This window comes from Indicator indicator, chromosome 8 (genome assembly GCF_027791375.1).
Source record: "Indicator indicator isolate 239-I01 chromosome 8, UM_Iind_1.1, whole genome shotgun sequence".
NCBI lineage: Eukaryota > Metazoa > Chordata > Aves > Piciformes > Indicatoridae > Indicator > Indicator indicator.
The window spans coordinates 25,316,327-25,338,059 of NC_072017.1; the positions used below are offsets into that span (position 1 = coordinate 25,316,327).

The following is a 21,733-nucleotide window of genomic DNA, read 5'->3' on the forward strand; positions in this document are numbered from 1 at the left end:
TTCTGTTTGGATCTTAAAATAACTGATTTAGAGATTAAATGATAATAGGTTTATTTAGAGCCTGGAAGAATTTCCTTTTCATCATGTATGATGCAACATCACATGGGAGCTTAAAGCCCAGAGTAACTTTCAAGGCTATTTTTAATTTATCCTCGAATAAGCCCTGCTTTCATTAAAAAACAAAACAGCCAAAACCTTGGGAGTGAAGAGAGTTGAGTGCTCCTCTGTCATCTTGTGAAATGAATTTGATTGTCAAGCTGTGTCTACATTTTCTCAAGTAGTGCTCATTCTCAATTATGCAGAGTGAGCTTCACACTCAGCTACGAGTTTTAAAGGCTTTACGCAAGCAGTGAAAGTCTGTTGAACCTGCATCAGGAATCTTTTTTTTAGACCACTTGTCTGATCTGAATGTCACCTGTAAAGAAGTGCAAGAGCCTGGCAGAGCAGCTCATGTAAAAAGGGGTGAGCCTGGGGTGGCCAGGAAACTGCAGCAGCATGTAAGCCATGAGAAATGAAGCCTGGTGAAATGTGTTAGGAGTGAGCTTTGTGCCAAATGTGCTGCAGAGAGGACACCACACAGAAATATTGCATCTGTGAGAGGTAGCAGGCCCTTGCCTTGTGTGGCTAACCCCAGGCGAGCCCTGTGAAAAACTCTTCCCTAACATAGGAAGGGCCGAAAAAAGTACGGAAGAGTTCATTGCTTCTGGAACAGCACAGAGACATCACTGTCCACACAAAAGGATTTTTCCTACCTACAACAGCTTGCTGGCCCAGATGCCTGCAGCAGAGACTTTTGGCCCAAGCAGCAGTCTCCTGTGGTGGTGTGCTCTGTGGCTCGTCTTCCACCCCTCCTCAGCCTGCGGTATTGGTGAGCAGTCTTAACAACAGGCAGGACTGGTTAGGCATAAAGCATCACGACCACTGCACAGCCCCAGGAAAGGTCTGTGCCACAGGCCATGGGAGCAGAACACTACCAATGGCACCTGATGAAGGATTCTGGGAGAAAATACCTACTGGAAAAAGGTTCGTAGGGCAGATGAAAGCTGCCACCCTGTCTTCCTTTGTGGAGATAAGTCTAATGAATAATAACGTACATTACCACAACGTTCAGGAGATCTCACCACATGCTTGCTTGCCTAGTTCTTGACACTGGACTGCTGTTCAGGTGCTTGTGGGAGGAGAGAAGGTGCTTTAGAAATCAGGATGAGCTACACATTTTGACATCTCTGAATGATCTAACCCATCAAGGCAATGGTGGGCCTTAGCCAGCAGGGAGAGGTGGACTCCAACCTGACCACACCCAGGTGAGAAAGACCCATGGTGCAGTGAAACCTGGGCTCTTTCCAAGAAATCTGCAGTGGTAGCGACCTTCAGAGGGAGCTGTGCACACTGGAGTGCAGGGACACAAACTGGGTTTATTTTGGCATCTTTATTTACAATGTTACCATTTATGAAGGAGCAGCCTTGAAAGTTCTCCATGAAAATGAAATGTAGCCAGTTGGAAAATGACCTAAGCAAGAAAATCGTGTTCTTGGACAAACCACAGGCTTTGCTCCGTCATCTACTTTTTTTCACTTTTTTATGTCTTCATTTCCCCTCACTTGATTATTGATTCAGAAACAAACAAAGGAAACTGAGTGCGAAGGGAAATGCCAATTAATTTTCAAAGGTATTTAGATGATGAAGTAAATAAAAACAAGCAGGACATATTTTTTTCACTATGCTCTTAGTAATTCTCGAAGCTACTTGTAACACTGGTTCAATAGCAGCTATTATATCACAGGTGTGATTTTACACTAGAGAATAGCTTTTTGGGTTTTTTTTAATGCTAAACAGGCATGGTCTATGCAAATACAGGTGAGTTGTTATCTGATAGGTGACACACTGCATGCTAAGTACACAAACACTTCAAGCTGCTGGAAATGTAGCATCTTGAGGTTGAAACTGTATAAAATGTACGAGTTCTGAAACAAACAAGCTTGCTTAAAGGCAATGAAAAAGGGAGGAAAAAAGAAAAAAGAGAGGGTAAAGGAAGTGACTTTTGTTATTAATGAGTGTTATTACGTGATTAACAAAAGTTTTCCCTTGTGACATTCATTTAGGATAGCGAAGCGGCCCGGCACGGTGCCGGCATCAGGAACTGTTCGGGGCCTACCCGCGCCCGCCCCATGGGTCGTGGGGAAGCAGCAGGAGCCCGCAGCCGCCGCGGGGACACAGCGGCCGGCCTGGCACTAGTTACAAGGCGGGGCGACACGCGGCGCCCGCCTTCGGTTCGTGCTCCGGAGGCCGGCCCCATGCTTCTCATTGGTCACCCTGCGGTGTCACTCCCGGCGGTAACAGCAACAGCCCTGGGCTGGACTTCCTCAGTCCCGTGGCGGCAGCAGCGGGGCCGGCGGCAGGTGAGCGGCGGCGAGTGGGGTCGTGGCGGCCGAGGGGTCGGCGGTAGCTCCTTGCTGCGGGCGTTCTGCTTGGCACAGTTAAGAGGTCCCTCTCCCGGAGTGGGCCTGAAGCCATTGCACTGGTATTGGGCCTAGGCTGGCCCGGCCCGGCCCGGCAAGGCGAGTGCCGAGGAGGGAAAACTCAGGTTCCCGTCGGGGCTGCGGCGAGGCTGTTGCCAGTCCCCGTACCGAAGAGGTGTGTATGGCAGATAGAGCTAAAGGTGGCAGCGTGGGGGTGCGCGGCGCAGCGCGGCGGCATGGCGGAGCCCCGCAGCTCCCCTCCTGCTCGCCGTCCTCCGTGGCGCAGGACGCGTGTCCCCGGGCGGAGCCTGCCCAGGTCGGTGCGGTGAGCTGGGGGCGGCAGCGGGGCTGCGGCAGGAGCCTGTAGCAGGAGCCTGTGGACGCCGTTACCACATCACCTGGTACGGCTAGCTGAGGGGCGAGCAGGGGGATGCCGCCGTGGGGTGCCGGTGCTGGAGGGGCAGCGGGTGACCGAGGCCCGCTGCTGTCGGTCCCCGGGGCTGGGGGTCGATGAGCCCGCGGGCAACGGCGGTCTGCGGGTGGGGTGCAGCAGCAGCAAGCAGAGAAACCAACAAGCCTGTATCGGGAATGAAGGCTGGGAGGTGTTCTTACTGGGATTGCAAAATGGAGGTGGTGTGGGTCTGTTATGGTTTGAGGATTTTATCTGTTTTAAAATGTTTTTGTGTGAGCTCCTCTTGCTTAGGGCTTATGGTTATGCAATGGAGGTGCTCCCTTGCTGCGTTTATTCGTTCACTAGTAATACCTTGCATTCGATTGCTTTGTATACACTGGACATTCAGTTGGTGTGAAATGATGGCAGACGGAAGGAGAAAGTGGGTTTGGAGAGTTAAGCAGCAGAAAGGAGCAGTAAATGTCTTCATTTTTGGGCAATATTAATAAAAGAAGTGTGTTTGCTAGGTGAAATCTCGCAAATAACAGGGAAGGAAAAACTTGTGTATTTGTGCCCTGCCAGTTGGCATACCTCTTTGTTAGGAGAGCCCTGGGCCTGGCTGTTGCTTGTTTCAAGCACAATATTTACTTTGCTTACTTTCCCAGGAAGGGAGGAGTTGTGATTGCAACTAGGGCTTTAGAATCTATTTATTTATTTATTTCAAGAAGGCTGGAAGAGACCTCAAAGATCATTGAGTCCAACCTGTCACCCTAAACCTCATGACTATCTAAACCATGGCACCAAGTGCCACGTCCAATCCACTCTTGAACACCTCCAGGGATGGTGACTCCACCACCTCCCTGGGCAGCCCATTCCAATGGCCAACCACTCTCTCTGTGAAGAACTTTCTCCTCACCTCCAGCCTAAACCTCCCCTGGTGCAGCTTGAGACTGTATCCTCTTGTTCTGGTGCTGGTTGCCTGGGAGAAGAGACCAACCCCCTCCTGGCTACAACCTCCCTTCAGGTAGTTGTAGACAGCAATGAGGTCACCCCTGAGCTTCCTCTTCTCCAGGCTAAACAGTCCCAGCTCCCTCAGCCTCTCCTCATAGGGCTTGTGCTCAAGGCCTCTCCCCAGCCTCGTTGCCCTTCTCTGGACATGCTCCAGCAATTCAACATCTTTCCTAAACTGAGGGGCCCAGAACTGGACACAGTACTCAAGGTGTGGCCTAACCAGTGCTGTGTACAGGGGTACAATGACCTCCCTGCTCCTGCTGGCCACACTATGCCTGATGCAGGCCAGGATGCCATTGGCTCTCTTGGCCACCTGGGCACACTGCTGGCTCATGTTCAGCTGCTGTCAACCAGTACCCCCAGGTCCCTTTCTGCCTGGCTGCTCTCCAGCCACTCTGACCCCAGCCTGTAGCTCTGCATGGGGTTGTTGTGGCCGAAGTGCAGCACCCGGCACTTGGACTTGTTGAATGCCATCCTGTTGGACTCTGCCCATCTGTCCAGCCTGTCAAGGTCCCTCTGCAGAGCCCTTCTACCTTCTAACAGATCGACACCTGCTCCCAGCTTGGTGTCTTCTGCAAATCTACTGATGATGGACTCAATCCCCTCATCCAGATCATCAATAAAGATATTGAACAGGATGGGGCCCAGCACTGATCCCTGGGGGACACCACTAGTGAATGGGTTTGTATGAAGAGACTCTGTATGTCATGACAGGTATTAAAAAGAAAGAAAGAAAAAAAAAAAAAGTGTGTGTGTGTGTGAACACATCTTGTCATCATCATCTTTACACGCAGAATTATTATTTTTCGAAACCAGAGCTGCTTTTTCACCAAAGGATATATATTTAGTATGCTAACTGAGTCTTATTATACCAGAGTGTGGATCTTCTACCCACAATAGATTTCCTCAAAATAGTCCTCACAGCATGAGATTTTTCCTGGAAGGTTTGTTATACCTTCCTTGTCTTTAATTTTTTTTTTTTTTTTGTTATTTATGGGGAATCTCTACAAATGACCAATTTTGCTGCATTGCATCTGTTCTTACCTTTAAACGTGGGTTGTGTTGTGTTCTGTGAAGAACAGGACTAGGTGATGTGGATGGGTACTGCAGCTGTTGTGTTTTGCCAGTCGATTTTTTAAGAGGGACTGGGAACTTTGATGTCTTAACATGCATTGAAAAGAAAACGCCTTCACTAGGGGTTTATTCTCTGAATGTAAACATTCAAATTGTTGAAAGTGTGTGAGTGGTAGGAATACTTAGCCATTTTTTTCAGATAAGTAAACATAAACCTTATCTATATTTTATATATGTATCTGTATGTGCAGACACATTTGTGTTAGTGCCTGCCCACAGTAGAAACTTTTAATATATTTAATATAAGGAGGGTATGCAGCTTATAGAGGTAGTTTGCAGTGTAACATGCATTTCTGCTTCCTTAACTAATTTCAAAGAATAGCTGCTTTCACCAGATTGGAAATGGACCATGAAATTGTCATTTAAAGCCTCGCTGTGTTTCAGAACACAACTCCTACTTGAACACATGAAGGATTAAGACTTTCAGTAACTTCATGTAAGTAGAATAAAGCAAACATGGTGTTTAAAATGTGCTATGTCTTCAGAATAAGTAAATTTAAAATGTGGCTTACCAAGCCATTTGAAAATACTTAGCTGTGCCTGTGTGCTGACATGGAAAGTGGCCATGTTGTTTTCACTCTTGAGTGCAGCGTAGTACTCTCTCACCTTGGAACAGAGTTGCGCAGGGATTTGTCAGCAAAATGTTTGCAGGATGGGAATGGAATTCAAGGTTTTCAAAGAAAACCTAACCAAAAGTCTAAGACCAGAATTTGTAAAGGGTCTGGAATGCCTCATTGTCTGCCTTAGGGATTTTTAAACTTGAGGGTGCTTCAGAAAATCTGGCTGCTAACATGAATGAGGGTTGATCTCTTCTGAAATATCACCCTAGTGTGCATATGAATTACTGGGAATTTGAACTCTTCTTTTTTAAATAGTGTCTTACTCAGAGGAAAATCCATCTCTCACCAGTCACATTGCATTCCTCTACCCATTATGTTAACTTCTTGTATGGAATATGAACGCAAGGAAAGTAATTAAAGTATTTTTAACATTTTAAATGAATTTAGCACTAGGAAAGGTAACTCTAGTCTATGGGGAGCAGACTGTTCAGGAACACTTTTGGAAAGATATACCAAATTAATATTTAGGTCATATTGTACAATGGCATTGTTGTTCAGGCTGTGTGGTGGTGAGGTCTTTTCATCTCAGAGGTAACTTCCACTTACACTAGCAGGGCATGATCTTTGGATCTTCAGGTGCTGTTATGCTGCTTATATACTTGTAAGAAGGTAATTCCCCAGGCTGACTGAAGTGGCAGTCCCTGCTTTCTGCTCAGATGTCAGTTTTGAAATGATTCCCTGCCTTAGTGTTGCCACCCTCGGGGTGTTGCTAATGTGGGGCATTTTTGTTGGTTATTTTTTTGTTGGTTTGGGGTTTTGTGGTGTGGTTTTGTTTTTTTTTTTTTTTAGACAGAACATGAAGTTTACTAGAAATATAGCAATTGTCATTTAAAGCGCATGCATGTGCTTCAGTTTTACTGCATCATGGCATTCCTATTCATGGTGTAGGAAATAATATAGTCAACAGACAGAGTATCTTCCATCTGGCTTTTTGTGCTGAGGGCAGCCAAGTACAGAGTGTACACAAGGACTGATTTAAAAAGACAGAGCCTTGTAGCCTGATTTTTTTTTTTTTTTTTTTTTCCCCTCTGTGCTTTGGAGCTGGCCAGTAATAAGTGTATGTGTGGATGTGAATGTATTGTGTTATGCTATAAAAGAGCAAGGGCTGTTAGAGATAAATGGGATTCATAGCATGCTTTAAGGCACCTAATAAGAGACCCTAGTAAATGGTTTGTGGTAGGAAATTGCACCACTGATGTACCACTGGTAAATCCAGTCCTCTCCCTCCCCCATCCAGCTCAGCCCTGCCTCAGTGGAAGGGACCACAGCTGACAGGCAGGGATAGTGGGGTAAAAGATGAACACTGTTGCTCGGGGCTTAGATTAGGAGAGGCTTTATTGCTAATACCAAGAGCCTGAATTAGCACCAGGCTTTGGAAACAAATCATATACATGCTTTTTTCTATCTGCAATCTTGTTTCCTTGAGGTGTTTCAAGGGTTACTTTTTGCTTTCTGATCCTATGTGAGGTAAGTAAGTGCTGCTGCTGTAAATTGCCTTAGCTTGAAACTTGGCATGGTGAGTCATAAGACTTCATGTCTTGGATCTTTCATTTTCTTTTCTTAATCCTTTTACAGAAAAAGCTTTAATCGGTTTCTGGTTCAAGCAGAGGAGTTCTCAATGTCTTATTAATATGGCATGTTTAACAAATAACCTAAACCTACTGAGATTAGGAGGGACAAGAGAGTGTTATTAAAATCTTTCACATGCTGCTTCTGGAATGAGACCTGTTTCCCTGCCTCCAGCTTTTATGCATTAGCATTCTGTTGTTATTGTCAAGTCTAGGCTGAACAATTCTTGGGTCTTATAGATTGCTGTATGTTTTCACTTCTCCTGTTACCCCACTGTGAAATCTGTGACTCTCACTGAGTGCAGCATGAAAGAAGACACCTGACTGCTGGCAAGGTTCAGCAGTGTTACCTGTCCGCTGCTCTCAGGGCCAATCTGTCAGTGTACAACTCTGTATGAGCTTTTTGTTGGAAACTTTTGCTGCACTTTAGGGACATGTGTGTACATTTGGTTTACAAGAACGTGCTCAGATGAGGAGAATACTTCTTAATCTGGATTTATCAGAAATTATACAGTTCTGCATTGACTGCTGTACCATAAATACCTATGCTGGTTTGTTCAGGACTACTTTGGCCACCTTTCAGATTTAAAAAATATTTCTTTAACAAGCAATGGGCCCAAATATGACACTGTAACTCTGAAAGTTTAAGTTTGGACCTATTAGTCTAAAAAGTATTACAGTTGGTTAGGGGAGTTGGTTGTGGTTTTTTCTTGTTTCAAAGCAGAGTGATTTTTGCTGAAAAGCTTGCATCTGCAGGGTTTCAGAACACTTCTACTGCTTTATAAATGGAGATGGCCAAGGTATGGAGGTGCTGACTCAGTAGCTGAGCTGTCTTGATTACTCTTCTGTTTGTGTAATGGTGGAGGTCCCTTTTACTGTCAGTCTGCAAGCCTGATAGTCATGCAGGAAATGCTGGTTTTGGTTGTCTCTGCCTGCTTCTCTGAGCAGCTTACCTCTGTAGGATCACTTGTGAGTACTTGCTTTATTCATATTCCTTCCCCTGTTTCTCTTTCCCAGGAGGGATACATGACTTGCTGAAAAGAGAGAAAATGCTATGCTGGGGTTACTCATCTTTTGGACAGCCTGGGATAGGTAGCAACCTCCAGGTCATCATTCCTGAACCACGGGTGTATGGATTCATTCACGATAGAAATGTCAAGGAGGTGGCATGTGGAGGAAACCACTCTGTATTCCTGTTGGAAGATGGGGAAGTGTATGCTTGTGGCTTGAACACCAAAGGCCAACTGGGGCATGACTGTGAAGGAAGCAAACCAGGTAAGTCTGCTTTTTATGCTCACTTTAAAGTACCTCAAGGCTAGTGGGCTGAGAAGATTATGGAAGCTGCTTTGTGTTGATTGCTCTGGAGCTGCAGAAGCTAGCAAAGCTGAAGATCACATGTAGTAGCACAGTAATGATGCTGAATAATGTTTGCTGGCTGTAGATAGCTAAAGCTGAACAGCATGGGTGGGGAGACAGATAATTTAGGAAATGCATCAAAGCAGAGGTGAGTGCAGATGATCTTGGGGCAGATTTTCTTATTTGTATGGTGCCCTTTTATGAAAGGGAAGAGAGTGCCATGTGTCACCAGTTCCTTTCTCCTTCCAATTGCACTATGTCCTTATGCATACTGTCATTCAGTTATTGTTGGGAATTTTCTCATTTACATCAAAGAGAAGAGATCTCTGAGTGTAGTTATGGAGAATAAACTGTATTTTGGCCAAGAGGGTTTATAAATGTTTCCCCCTCATGGAAGTCATTTGTTGACTTGTGCCTTCACCTCTTCATACTTTCTTAATTGAGAAGATGATCATTGTAGCCCAGATTAAAACTGCATTTTCTACTTTGTGTTCCAGTGAGCAGAACCACAGGTAACTAATGTTTACCCTTTCCAGGGAGTGGTTTAGTTACATATTGTTGTTTTGAGAATTTCTGAAGCCTTTCTTACAGATTTTCTTTTGAATCTTTGCCTTCCAATTTGTCTCCATGAACTTGTTGTTTTTGGCATATGATATGGAAACAGAAATACCTGTATTTTTAATATAAGAAAAATCCCTCAGTGAGTAATTAAAGCAGTAAGACATCACCTTTCCTCAAACTGCAGACTACCCTCTGCAGGGCTTGGGGCTTCTGTAGCGTAGAGTTGTGCACAAAATAGGCACAGTTCCCTGTGTAGTGTGTGTAAATCTAACCTGACTGGTAACGCTGCTCCTTTCTTCTGTCAGTGTATCTTTTGTCTCTCTTTCTTGAAATGGGGTGGTAGGTGTTGGATGGTGAATGTCTGTGGTGCTGGATTAGAGCAGTTGACCTTGAATTTGCCCTCTCTTGGTTTTCCTACAAGTGGTTTCCAGACAATTAGTGAAAGAGCTCAGGATTATCAGGACTGTTTAAGTACTGTCTATGCACAACCACTGTTCAACCTCTGAGGACTTAACAAATTTAAGATCTTGAATAAATGAGATGCTTAGTAAAAGGAAGACAAGCCTATTGAAAACTCTGCCCAAACTGATAAGGAATCTTTAGCCTAAGTGGCTGTGTGACTGTAGTGCAGAGAATCCAGAAATTCATTACTGTTCTGAGTGCTGTAGAGATGTGTAGTCTGAGAAGCATCTTTGGGCTAGCCTGCTGTTTACCTGTAAAAGAAATTAAGCATAGTATAATAATGAAAATGGAGGCTTCTTTGTGAGTAGATGATGAGACTTGAAGGAGGGATCACATGAATCTCGAATGCTTAAGTGTAGACCTCTAGCAACTAGGTAATCCTGCCTTTAGCTAGGAGGGCAGTCTGGGATTTGGAAATAGAAATACAAAGTTCTTGGGTTTGATCCCAAGTGCCCTTCTCCCCCTTAAATGAAGAGACTGTCACTAAGGTGGGACACCAACTTCCAGTTATCCTGCAGGTTTCATTTATTCTGGAAAGGTTCTGCAGCACTGCTTTCTGAGGAGCCTGTGATCATCCTTGAGAAGCTGTGTTTCTTTACTGACACAGCGCTACTGGCTGTGCCTGCAGTGGGATTTCTGGTGGCTGGAGCATATGGGAGGGATGTGCTGCCAAAGGAACAGCTTCCCTGTTCACCTTGTGGTGAACAGTTAGAGCTGTCTTTACAGTAATAACAGTAAACTAGGAGAGAGCCCTGCCCCAGATACTGCTCTGTGGTGGTCTGCTTTGGCTTGTGGCAGTGGGAACTGAATCTTAGTTCTCCTTTGCAAATAGGAACAAGAATCAGGTTCCTTCTCTGTTACCTCTACCTCACCTGCATGGGTTAAAGAGCAGCCTTAGTAGACTTTCTGTTTAAAAAAGGTAAAAGGATGTTAAAATTAATCTTTCTTATTCTCCCTTAGTTGTGGACCTGTGAATGAAGCCATGTCTGATAGGAAGTGCAGATGTGTGTGACATGGAGTCCTGAGCTGATGAAGGTCAGAGAAGACTTGTTTGAGGTAGAGAATGGGAGAAGTGCCTGAAACTGGGATTCTTGCAGCTGCATCTCTCTAGCCTCTGCTGGACAGGGAAGTGTGGGCTGAGACCTCTTGGTTTTACTAGTTTATGGATTGATTCTGCCTAGCCTGTGAGGCAGCTAGAAGTGGCTGCCCAGCTCTGGAAATGAGCTGCATCTTCTACTGCAGGAAGCTGTCACATAGTACTGATTGTCCCCTCATGCAGCTCCTGAAGAGCCTCTTGGTACTTTAGAAGTGCTTGTCATGGCCTGCAGAACATCTTGATTGTGTTTGTGTCTTCCAAGATGGGAAAATGTGCAGGGGTTCTTGGGTGTTTTGAAGGCTATATGACTTCAGAGAGCTGGAGTAATCTTCCTGTTGCCCAGGTCAGTTCTCCTAAAAGGAAATTGCCTTTTTAGCTCTCACTTTTTCTGTGTACAGCTGAGGCTTATGCTGCCAGCATGCTAAAGGCTCAGTTTGTTTTTTCAGAATATATGCTCATGTTGTTTAATCAGAGATGGCTGTTCCCCAAGGTGATGTCTGCTTGTGAATATAATCCTGGGACTTCGCCATGCACTGAACATGAGTCTAACCCTGTTCTTCCAAAGCTTGGAAGCTTTACTGATGATTTCCAGTGTGAGAGGAGTTGTTTTATTTGCAGTGAGTGCTTTTGAAAACTTTGCCTCCCTTTTTCCCCTTACTATGTATTCAAAATAATACTCTTTTTCTCATGTTCTGCTGCTCCTTTACATATCTGTAGTTGGAAAATTGAATTTTGTTTCTCCGTCATGCTAGTCACAAAAAGGTCAAACAGTGGCACAGAGCTGTTTCAGCAATTCCTCTTAGAAGAGTGTTAAGGGCACCTTTTGAAATGAAAGGAACTTGATCATGAAAAAGCTATGTTTACTGTCATATCAGCTGAGCTTCTGGATGTAATACAGGATAGTAGCCAATGAAGTGATTGTTGTGCCTCTCCAGTACAGGGCATGTAAATTATTGGGGGAGTGTGCATCACTGAAAGAGAATGAGTCAATAGAGGATTATTTTCTGGATGTGCCCTTCCTTGGGTTTTATGTTGTGTTGGTAAATTTAACATTTGAAGATGTCTAATAAGTTTATCCTAACTAAATGAATATTCCTTTTGGCTAAAAGCTAACAGAATTGTCTCCAATTCCCTACTTCTGAACAAGGCTGATCTGGAGTGTGCCAGTCCTGTGGGTTCCATATAGAGCCATCTGCCCCGTGCTGTCACGTTTACTGTTTTATTCCTTCTTTGAATTGTGGTGGTTAGCAAGCTACTTGAGGAGTCCATCCCTATCACAGATGGATACCTGCTTTGGTAATATTCAAATTGTTTTTCCTTCTCTTCTCCCTCCCCAACCCCAGTCTGCAATCTGCAGACTGCCATCACTTACCAGGGATGCAGAGGGGCAGATGCTGTCTCAGTGTTCTCTCACCATGACTATAGTTAGTAAAGCTTCTCTCTGACCTGTCCTAATTTTTGCTTGCATTGTTAAGATACTTGGAGTCCCCAGAGGTTCTGACAATGCCCCAGAAGAAGCAACTCTGATCTTAGCTGTGATGTGTTCTGCCAAATGAGTTTGAACATTCATTTCCTGAGCATCATTTGGTGTTAACATACATTTTGTCTGTGATGGAAAGTGATAATTTTATTCTACAATAGTTTTAGGAATCAAATGTATACTCTGTAGCTAAGTTTCCACTTCTTCAGTCTTGTAATTGACTTTTTTTTCCCCCCTTCAGTTCTGATGTAATGTCTTGACTCTCTGTGGTGATTCTTGCATAAGTGTGTTTTATCTGAATGTGCATGCCTATGCTGGGGAACAAAAGACAGACATGGGTACCTAAGACAAAGGTGCCTTTGGGGTTTGGGCTGAATTATAGAGGAATGTGAAATAACTAGCTAACAATCGTTAGGCAATTGTCTTTAAGAACATGCTTGTGTCTGAGATGTAATTAATTTTCTGGTTTAGAGATTGTCTTCTGCAAGTCGTTTGGACTTGATTTGGTAGTTATTGACTCTAGAGAGTTACAGAAAAATGTGTAGTGTTCCATTTGCCTCGAATTTTTCCTCTGGTATTATACAGCAGAGAAAAATGTATTTTTTGTAACCACATTTCTTGTATGGATGCAGATGTCCAGGGTGGTATTGCTTCTCTATGCATTGCAGAGTGTGTCTGCTCATAGCTGCCCAGCTGGAAACACCTTTGCTATGTTCAATCTCTCTCAAAAAGCAGGAATAAACACCAAAACAGACTACTACATGATCCCACTCTCCTGGATTTCTCTGTACTCAGTGGCCTTTCTTTCCAAACATAAATACATGTGTGCTGAACTTCAGCTCAGGGTTACAGTGACCAGACACCTTGGTGTTCACTGTGGCATGCCTGTTCATCATAAACCCCTAACAGCTGAGAATTCAGATGTGTGACCTGCCTGGGAGGACAGTTTGTATGATCTTCATCTTTTAGCCTATTCCTGGTGGGTGAGAAGTCAGCCAGGAGGCCCTGGTTCATCAGAAGGAGAGGTGGCAGGACTTGTTTTGGAAGCAGCTGTGGACGTGCGTGGTTGCAGACCAGAAGGTGTAGCTGCTTCAATGAATAGACAATGGTGAGAGCTGATGATGGGTGGCATAGTGGTGGCAGGTGAATAGTTAGTTCCCCTACTTTTCTGCTTTTTGCATGAGGAGTGAAACAAGCAAAGAGCTTAAACAGTAACTCCAGGAGTTCTCACTAAGCAGGCATTTCACAGAGAGTCTGCCACAGTTGTGTCCCTGCTTGGGCATGGAGCTGAGGCTCCGCACACAGCTGTGGCAACACTTCCCAAGTGCCGTGGTCTGGGAGAGTCTTGCTTTGGGTTCATCATGCTTTCTTGACACCCTGAAAGCAGAGCCACATGCTGTAAAAGGTGTAAGCAGGGGCACGGCAGCCCCGCTTGTAGGCATTGGTCTGGACAAAGTCTGTACTCATCCCTTTCCCTCCTTTGATTGCTCAGGGGCTGACCAGGCTGTTAGATTGAAATGCCTTGAGTAGTGACTGCAGCAGCATCCAACATCATGGACTTGTGTCATGGTGTGTCCGTCTCAGCTGAACTAGTAGAATTGGGGCACCAGTATGATTTTTAGGTTTAAATTCTAGAAGGCTGACTATAAAAAGGACTTCATTTTAGTAACAATGTGCATATGATCGGATGAGAAATAAAATCGAAGGAAGTGCATTCCTGTAGTTATTTTAAATGTGTGTATCACATGGACATGTTTGCCTGAGGGCTCTGAATAGGCCATATGTTTACAGTGGACTGTTTTAAGAGTTGCATAGTCTGGATCATAAAAATTGACTTCCACCAATACTCTTGAGACTGCAGGATTAGGAGAGCTCAAACTGAGGAGAGAGAAAGTTCTTTAGGAGAACCCTAACAAGGGAAATCATGGTTCAGGTTTCTTGTCAGTAAAGAAATTTTTAGCCTGAGCCTGAAATAGCTATAATGTAACTCTGAAGTGCTGTCTCTAAACACATGTATTGTTGCAACCACCAGGTTTCTCTCCTGATTTCACTTTGGGGGGTGAAAAAAAGTGAGGGCAGGGAAGCAAGATACTGTTTTTTCAGAATCCATACAGCCTATTTTACTGAGGCTATGAGGGACCATTTTAATGTCTCAAAAGGTAGAGATGCAGTAGGGATGATCAGCTTTTTGTCCTTTAATTGTGAATTTGTGGGTCAGTTTAACAAGCTGAAGTTACATTTAGTGTGGTCTTATTTGTTATTCCTTTATTGTGTACTATTAGGGAGCTTTCTGAAAGTGCAATAAAAATAAAGACTGTCTGTATGCCTGGCTTTGAAGAAGTGTGAAACCCTGCTATTGACATGGCACTAGTGACTGTCACCTCTGACTATACTGATGCTGAAAGATCATCTTGGGATAAAATGGGTGGGCAGCTGTGTGTGTGATGAGGTAAGGGGAGAGAGTAGGAAAGAAACTGGAGGTAATCAATGCAAGGTTTCTGAATGCTCCAACTTTTTTGTACTCGTAATAGTTGTCTGTGCTCCCAGGCAACCAGCACCAGAACAAGAGGACACAGTCTCAAGCTGTGCCAGGGGAGGTTTAGGCTGGAGGTGAGGAGAAAGTTCTTCACAGAGAGAGTGGTTGGCCATTGGAATGTGCTGCCCAGGGAGGTGGTGGAGTCACCATCCCTGGAGGTGTTCAAGAGGGGATTGGACGTGGCACTTGGTGCCATGGTTTAGATAGTCATGAGGTGTAGGGTGACAGGTTGGACTCGATCTTTGAGGTCTCTTCCAACCTTCTTGATCCTATTCTATGATTCTATGAAAATAAAGACTTTAAGCTGAATGCCTAAGTAGAGCTGAGAGTCCCAATTTCTAGGAGAGGTTTGAGTAGTTTTGCTCTTGATGCTGGAAATTCATCGTTCTTGTGTTTGAGATGTGTTGTGATACAGCTGCAGACAATGATATGCAGATATTGGGCAGCTTTTTTTATAGATGGGGGGTCTATGAATGGACACCTGAAATAAAAAACCTCTCCTCAAAAAATTTTTATTCTTACTCCTGATACAGCAGCTCAGGTGTTTTTCCTCAGTAAGGATGTCTTTTCCCCTGCCTTAATATTCTTTGTGTGCAGGCATGTCCTTTGAGGTAGCAAAGCCTGAGTTTGGTAAAGGTAAATGTAAAGCACTCTGTATGATTTAATCTTGGAGGCTTACAAGGGTGTGTAGGGTCTTCAGGATAAGTGACCCCTTGCCTAATAGAAAAGGGGTTAGCTTTTTCTTCAGTCTGTAACTATTGCATGGAAAGACTGAGTCTAATTCTGGCTCATCAGGTATGCCTGGTCATGGTCTGGCTGTAGACATCAAATCTTCCAGAAGATGCATCGCTTTGATTTTAAGTTAGACTCACTGTTATGCAGCCTGATAACTCTTCCTTAAGTTATATCAGGAAGAAGAATTAATCTCAAAGATCTTTGTGAAACTCTTCTCAGAAACAAACTATTTTTGACACTTCAGGCTGCTAGCAGAAAACAGCTGTGCCTATGCTCACTCTCCTAACACCTGACCTGCCTTTTAAACATCTGCCTGCCCATATAAACTCACCATAAAGGAATGTACAGGTGCTCTTATTTCCTTTTGTTAGAATGCTCCTCAGATCTTACAATAGAGAAAATTAATAAATATTTTGTAATTGTTTACTAGGACTGTATTAATTACTTCCCTTTCTCCATCAGCGTTGCAAATACTGCTTGAAAAATGTTACTGCAAAGAAGCACAGTGACTGGGATGTCATTGAAAGCAAGGGCAGGGGTGCTGTACTGAGTCTGCAGTGTGCAGGTGTGGCCTTTCAGGAATGTGTGGCTCTGTCCTCCTCCCATGCAGATGACTACAGGATTGAAATAAATGGGAATAGTGAGGAGCACACCAAGTGCTTTTGAAAATCACATGCTGATTCGTCAAAGCCTGGGGCTGCCATAAGTGACTCTGCTGAGTGCAGCTGCCTAGAAAATGTATTCTCCCTTCCAGAAGAAAAGACAAAATTCCTATGTGAAGGCTAAATGCTTCCTGTTGTGTAAAACTGCTCCAATAATGTGAAAAGATTGCAAAATAGCTCATTTCCAGCAGCAAAAAGTGGAGTTAAGCCTTTGTGGCTTTTTTACAGTTTGTATGGCATACAGCATTGGTGTCTGTCTTGTAGGGACTTTGAGATCATAGAATCAAGAAGGTTGGAAGAGACCTCAAAGATCGAGTCCAACCTGTCACCCTAAACCTTTGAGCCCCCTCCTCTCCCCTCCCCATCTACAGGCTGTGGATGTTCCTCGATCTTTGAGCCTTAAATCCATAGGGGTTTGTCAGTATGTATGCAGGAAGGGGCTGTGTTAAGGCAGCTGGGAAGGGAGTGGTGCTGTGTTTGGGAGGGTACCTGTGGGAACAGACAGATCTCTCTTTCTTGCAGTGCTAGAATGTGGATTTACTTAAGTGGAGCTATCAGTTCTAAGCTGGTTGCCTTTTTCACATTTATAAGGTTGGCTCAGTAGTTGCCACAGGACTCATCCATACAGCTATGATGGACTGTAGCGAAGGGCTTATTCTTCCTTTTCCCTGATACGCTGTCTCTGCTTACTGCAATCACAGCTCTCAAGATTGCTGTGGCTTTTCTTGGAATTTCTTAGGCAGAAATACAGCTTTACACTGTGAGGTACCAGCACATCAAATCCAGTATCTCTACCCACCCATCTAATTCCTCCTTCTGCTTCTGATGTCCATCCTCAGAATGTCACTCAGGTCTAGCGCATCCTGGCCCACGCTGGAGTTGCTGCCCTGGAGCCATAGCGTTTGCCAGGGTGTGCATGGTGGATGCTGGGAGTTCGTCAGCAGTCATGGCTCATCCACATCCTCTGTGCTGCCAGTGGCCAGCAAGGCTGGCTGAGTGACCACCTTTACAGGTCTCTGCAGTAACCTGAAGAGAAGGTGTGTTTTTCCTGTGTTCCCTTCACAAGTCTTAGTGCTTTTCCTTTTTGAAAGAGCTGCCTCCTCTTGTTTTCCTCCAGGGTCTGAAGGTGAATTCTTCCCTCTGCCAGCTGTTGCTTGTTAATCTGAAGCCTTATCTGTCTTCCTAGCCCTTTCTAGGAACCTTTTCTTGCTGGCAGCATGCTGGCTATGCCTGTGGCTCCTCACAGAGGTGCTCAGAGAGGCTCTGTTCACTAGACAAAAGGCAGTGATATGGGAAATCCTAAACTTTCTGTGGCTATGTCTGATGAAAGGTTTTACTTTCTCAGAATAGATGTCTGCTTTCACAGCTGTGAGGGAGTAGCTGGCAAAGTACATACAAAGTGAGATGTCATGGTGCCCTCTCATTTCTCACTCCTAGATTTCTACCTTGACATGACCACAGGCTGCCTTATCAAGTGAAGGCAGAGCTAACTAGCTCAACCAGCCTTTCTCAAATTTAAGCCTGTAAGTAGCTATGCTAAATAAATCAATGAGTTTTACTGTACATGTCAGGGAAGTCATCTCAATAAGCATCATTGGTGCAGAATTGTTGTCTCTGTTTCTTGGAGCTTCTCAGCCTGGTGTCCTCACCCCTGAGACCAAGCAGTATTCCTGATAATGTTATCTGCTTTGGTCTCTCCTTTGCCCTTCACTATCTTCCTCCCCCTCTGTGTTTTTGTTCAGAAAGGCTACTCTGGGTTTACATTTCATCTTTTGCAATCGAATTACCAGAGCCTTAACAGCTTCAGTGCTGCTTATGGTACTGCTCCGCTTCCTGCTGCATGTGTAGCAGCAGTTCACAAAGGTCATAAAAGAAAGACCTCCAGATTTGCAATTTGGATCCATAAAACTCAACCTCCTCTGTGGATACACTAAACTTCAATTGCAGAAATTCAGAGGTGATGGCATGTTCATGTAAATGTTTGCTTGCTCTATACTTCAAAGCTTTTGCCCCATGCTGAGAGAAATTTGAAAATGAGGTGGGCTGCCATACATGAGTGGGAAGAGCAAAGAGCAAGACTAGGTGTTGTACAGTGGGTTGTGGTTTCCCAGTATGGTTTGCTCTTGCAGTCTTGCGTTGTGCGGGTGCAGAACGTGGTGTTTCCCACATCCTTGTGTGTGGTAGTCTGAGCACAGACACAAGTGTGTGATACCTTCTCAGAGAGGCTTGGCAGGGAGAAGGAAGGTATCAGTGGTGAAACTGTGGGGTTTGTGTCAGGCAGAGTGATTCCAGCTGCCTACGTGTTGCACATGTCAGAAGCTTGTCTGTGCCAGAGAGTGCCTGCAATCCTGAAGGTGTGTTCCTGAAACTGTTCTTCAGCCCTCACCTCCTCCCTGTGCGCCTTCCTCTGTGTTGTTGCTGACAAAACAGCCTGCAGGGGTGGTGTGTGTGAAGCCACAGGAGCAGTTTTAGCTGTCTGGGTTAGGTCATGTTTTCAAGAGCACTCAATAGGTTCAGGAAGTTGATGTTTTGCTTAAGTGGTTTATAGAATATGATTTCTTAAAGTCCCAGCCTCCAGGTGTTGTCTGCAGCAGCTGTAAGTGCAAGATGCCTAGGTAGTTGGAGACGTAAATATGTGGAAGGAAGTCGAAGGCTAATTCTTGGGGCTTTAGAAGAGAGAGGAAGAGACAAAAAGGCCTTGACAAACAGCATGGTTTTCCCTTCCCCAGGCACCAGTTTTCAAGTGGCAGAATCACTTCCATGGGGGATGATGTTTCCTGGAAAAGCTGGACTCTTCTTGCTGATACTGGTATAAGCACTGAACAGCTAAGATGTTGTTGAAGTTACACTGACAAATAAGGAGACACCTTTGTGAAGGGGATGGAGAAATCTTGGGTGTACTTCTTTCTTAGTGCACTTTGAATTGCAAGCACTACAGTTGCTGCACTCCATTTTTCTTTCTGTTCTGGTAAAACACTCAGATTGAAATCTTGAAGCTCATCACAACCTAGAAATACAGCCAGGAGGTCTGTATCCAGACATCTCCAGGATGTGCCAATGGAGACTGGGGAATCAAGTCAGCTGAAGTTTCCTGCTTAATGTATAAAAATCTTGCCAGGGAGCTCAGTGATCTGCTGTCTTTTACTTGCTTTTTGTACTGTGATTTAATGAAATGGTGGTGACTGTGGTCCATAGTGGTGTTCTCATTTTCTCATAGTACCAGTTGAAGACAGTAGCAAGTTTGACTGTTGGATTAGGCTTCTGTAAGTGTTTTTAGTGTGATCTTGTTAGGTGGTTTAATGTGCTGGTGTGATTTATCTCCCGAAGGAGAGAACTCCTCTCCTTTCCTGGAAGAATTAAGGGTTTTTAGAACTCAGAACAAAAAGATCATGTGGGTGAAGTTTTAGGTTGCTATTGGTGTCTGGTTAAATATTCAGCTGCTTTGTGCATTAAAATGTAGTATCTTACACTTAATATTTTTAGATCTTCGTTGTGCAGTGCTCAGGCATCTTCACTGTGGATGTGGACTACATTAATAGGCATGGCAATGCTAAGAAATTGACTCGTCTTCCTCAGATTTTCCAGCTGCTAGCACTTAACACAGGAATTTCTTGCCAACAATTGTTTTTCCTTTTCCTGTGTTTCTACCACCATCTCTTTCTTATCCAGACAAGCTAGTCTTGAAGAGTCTGTGACCACTTTCCTAGTAGACAGCGGCAATCAAGATGAGCAAATGCTCTGAGTTGTGTACTGTCAAGCTGGGGAGGCAATGAGCCATTTTGGCCAGGTGGGCAAGCAGATGGAAACAGCTTAAGACTCTTCCAAACCACAGCTTCTTACCAGGGAGTAAATTGAGATTTCTCCACTGAAGGGATAACCTTAGGGCTGATTGTTTCTCTATGCTCTTTTCAGACAATAGAAGTCCTTTGGTGCTGGTCATGTACATCCTGGTGCAAATATGGGTGTAGGAATCTGTAGCAAAAGCCTGTATTTTGAGCAGCTGGAAGTTGTACACAGAAAGGGTGTACCAACTCTGATAAATTTACTACAAGTAGGAAAGCTAATTAATCATTCATTGCCTGTGCAACTAATCAGTTCAGTGCAGCTGGGTGCTTTGTATTTCCAGCAGTTGCAGCTACTGAAGCTGTTGTATGGCTTTCCGGCACTGTGGGGACAAAGTGTAAGTCTTGCTGTATAAGTAGTAAATCTATGGACTGAAGGTGGGCTTTTCTGGGATTTTGATTCATGGGCCAGCCTTACTGCCATTTCCAAGTCTTTAAGCTGAAGGCACTGATTGGCAGCAAGCTGAGTGGCAGAAACAGTTTCTGTCCTCACTTTTGCTGGAGTGTCCCTGTGAACCACACCCAGGCAAGAAAACAGAAAAGGGGTCCTGGGAACTAGACCTGTCACCATTCAGAGAAGGGCTGGCCTGAAGGCATTTTGATTGGACCTCGTTCTTTGGTCTCCTGTGTTTTATAAGGAGATTTAACAAGATTAAGACCAAAAGAAGGCAAACCTTCATGTATCTGTTCATGTTGAGATCCATGAGTTAAAGCAGACATAAATGAAAATTTGAACTCTGTGAGAACTGGTAAATGACTTCCAAGCATTGGTGCTGTTTTGAGATGGTTGATGGCTTCAGAAAGAAAAGATTGGGTCAGGTCAGTGTGCACTTCTTGGAACATGTTTTGTTTGTTTATTTGAAAGTTTTAGGACATTGAAACACTGTACTGCCTAACTCCCTCAGCCCTTCCCTGTTGCTTTCAGGGTTTTGTTCTGCTTAGCTTTGTATATAATTGTGCCTATCAAGCTCCATTTGGTATTCATCAGTTACTAAAGACATAATACTCAGAATAGACTTCACCCTTTGCAGTCTTCATCTCAGTGCAGTGATGCACCTTTCCTAAGGAATGAATAATGGTGTTGTGGTGCTTGAGAAATGAAAATAAGTGCATACCAACTGCTAAAACACTTGATAGTTTGATTGTTAACCTCACATCCCTTCCTTCAAAGAAAAGCTTGTCAGATATTTTTTGATGATACTACCCATGTTAGCAGAGAGATTCAGTGGTTTGGCAAGCCTCACAGGGAACAGGGACCCTGTTGGACTGCATGGGCAGTCTGAGCCTCTAAGGGAAGGGTGGCTTTTTTTTCCAGCTCTGGAAAGAGGTATATGTGAGCATGTAAAACCTAAACTGTTTGGCATTTACATTTCTTCATGACTTTGCAGGCAAGCTGTGATTGACTGTGTCTTAGGATCATGCTGTGGTGAGATGAACCACGTGCATGCATTTCCTCAGGCAGAAATCTTCAGCTCCAAGGCAGACATGTTTTGTCTGGTCAGCTGGTGAGGCTGTATTCTGCTTCTTGGGTAAGCAGTGCAGTTACTGAAGGCTTTCAGTGATATGGCAGCCTTTCAAAACAAGTTGGTAGTAATTAGTCCCCTGGGATGGCACACACAGCAAGGTCAGGTTTGTGTTTCCAAATTAAACTTAAGATGGAGTCTATGGGGCAACCATTCTGAATTTGCAAACCTCTTGGATGTCTTCCCTGTTTGCCAGTATGTAAAGCTCTTGCTAGTAGTCCTTGCCCACAGCCTCCTGATGCTTCAGGATACTTTTCTTTCTTTTTCTTCCCCCAGGTATAGCTGATCTTTGGTCAC

The 21,733-nt window shown here is 44.3% G+C and overlaps 1 protein-coding gene across 2 annotated transcripts in view; it reads left to right on the forward strand.

Annotated features, from left to right (window-relative positions):
• Positions 1-8,208: 8,208 nt before the first annotated feature.
• The window catches only part of HERC3 (HECT and RLD domain containing E3 ubiquitin protein ligase 3), a 42,330-nt gene continuing 28,805 nt past the window's right edge, over positions 8,209-21,733 (forward strand). For both annotated transcript variants that reach the window (XM_054383121.1, XM_054383122.1), the window contains exon 1: positions 8,209-8,458. In XM_054383121.1, the coding sequence (XP_054239096.1) occupies positions 8,233-8,458 (226 nt within the window). In that variant the 5' untranslated portion in view covers positions 8,209-8,232. The remainder of the gene's footprint in view (positions 8,459-21,733) is intronic.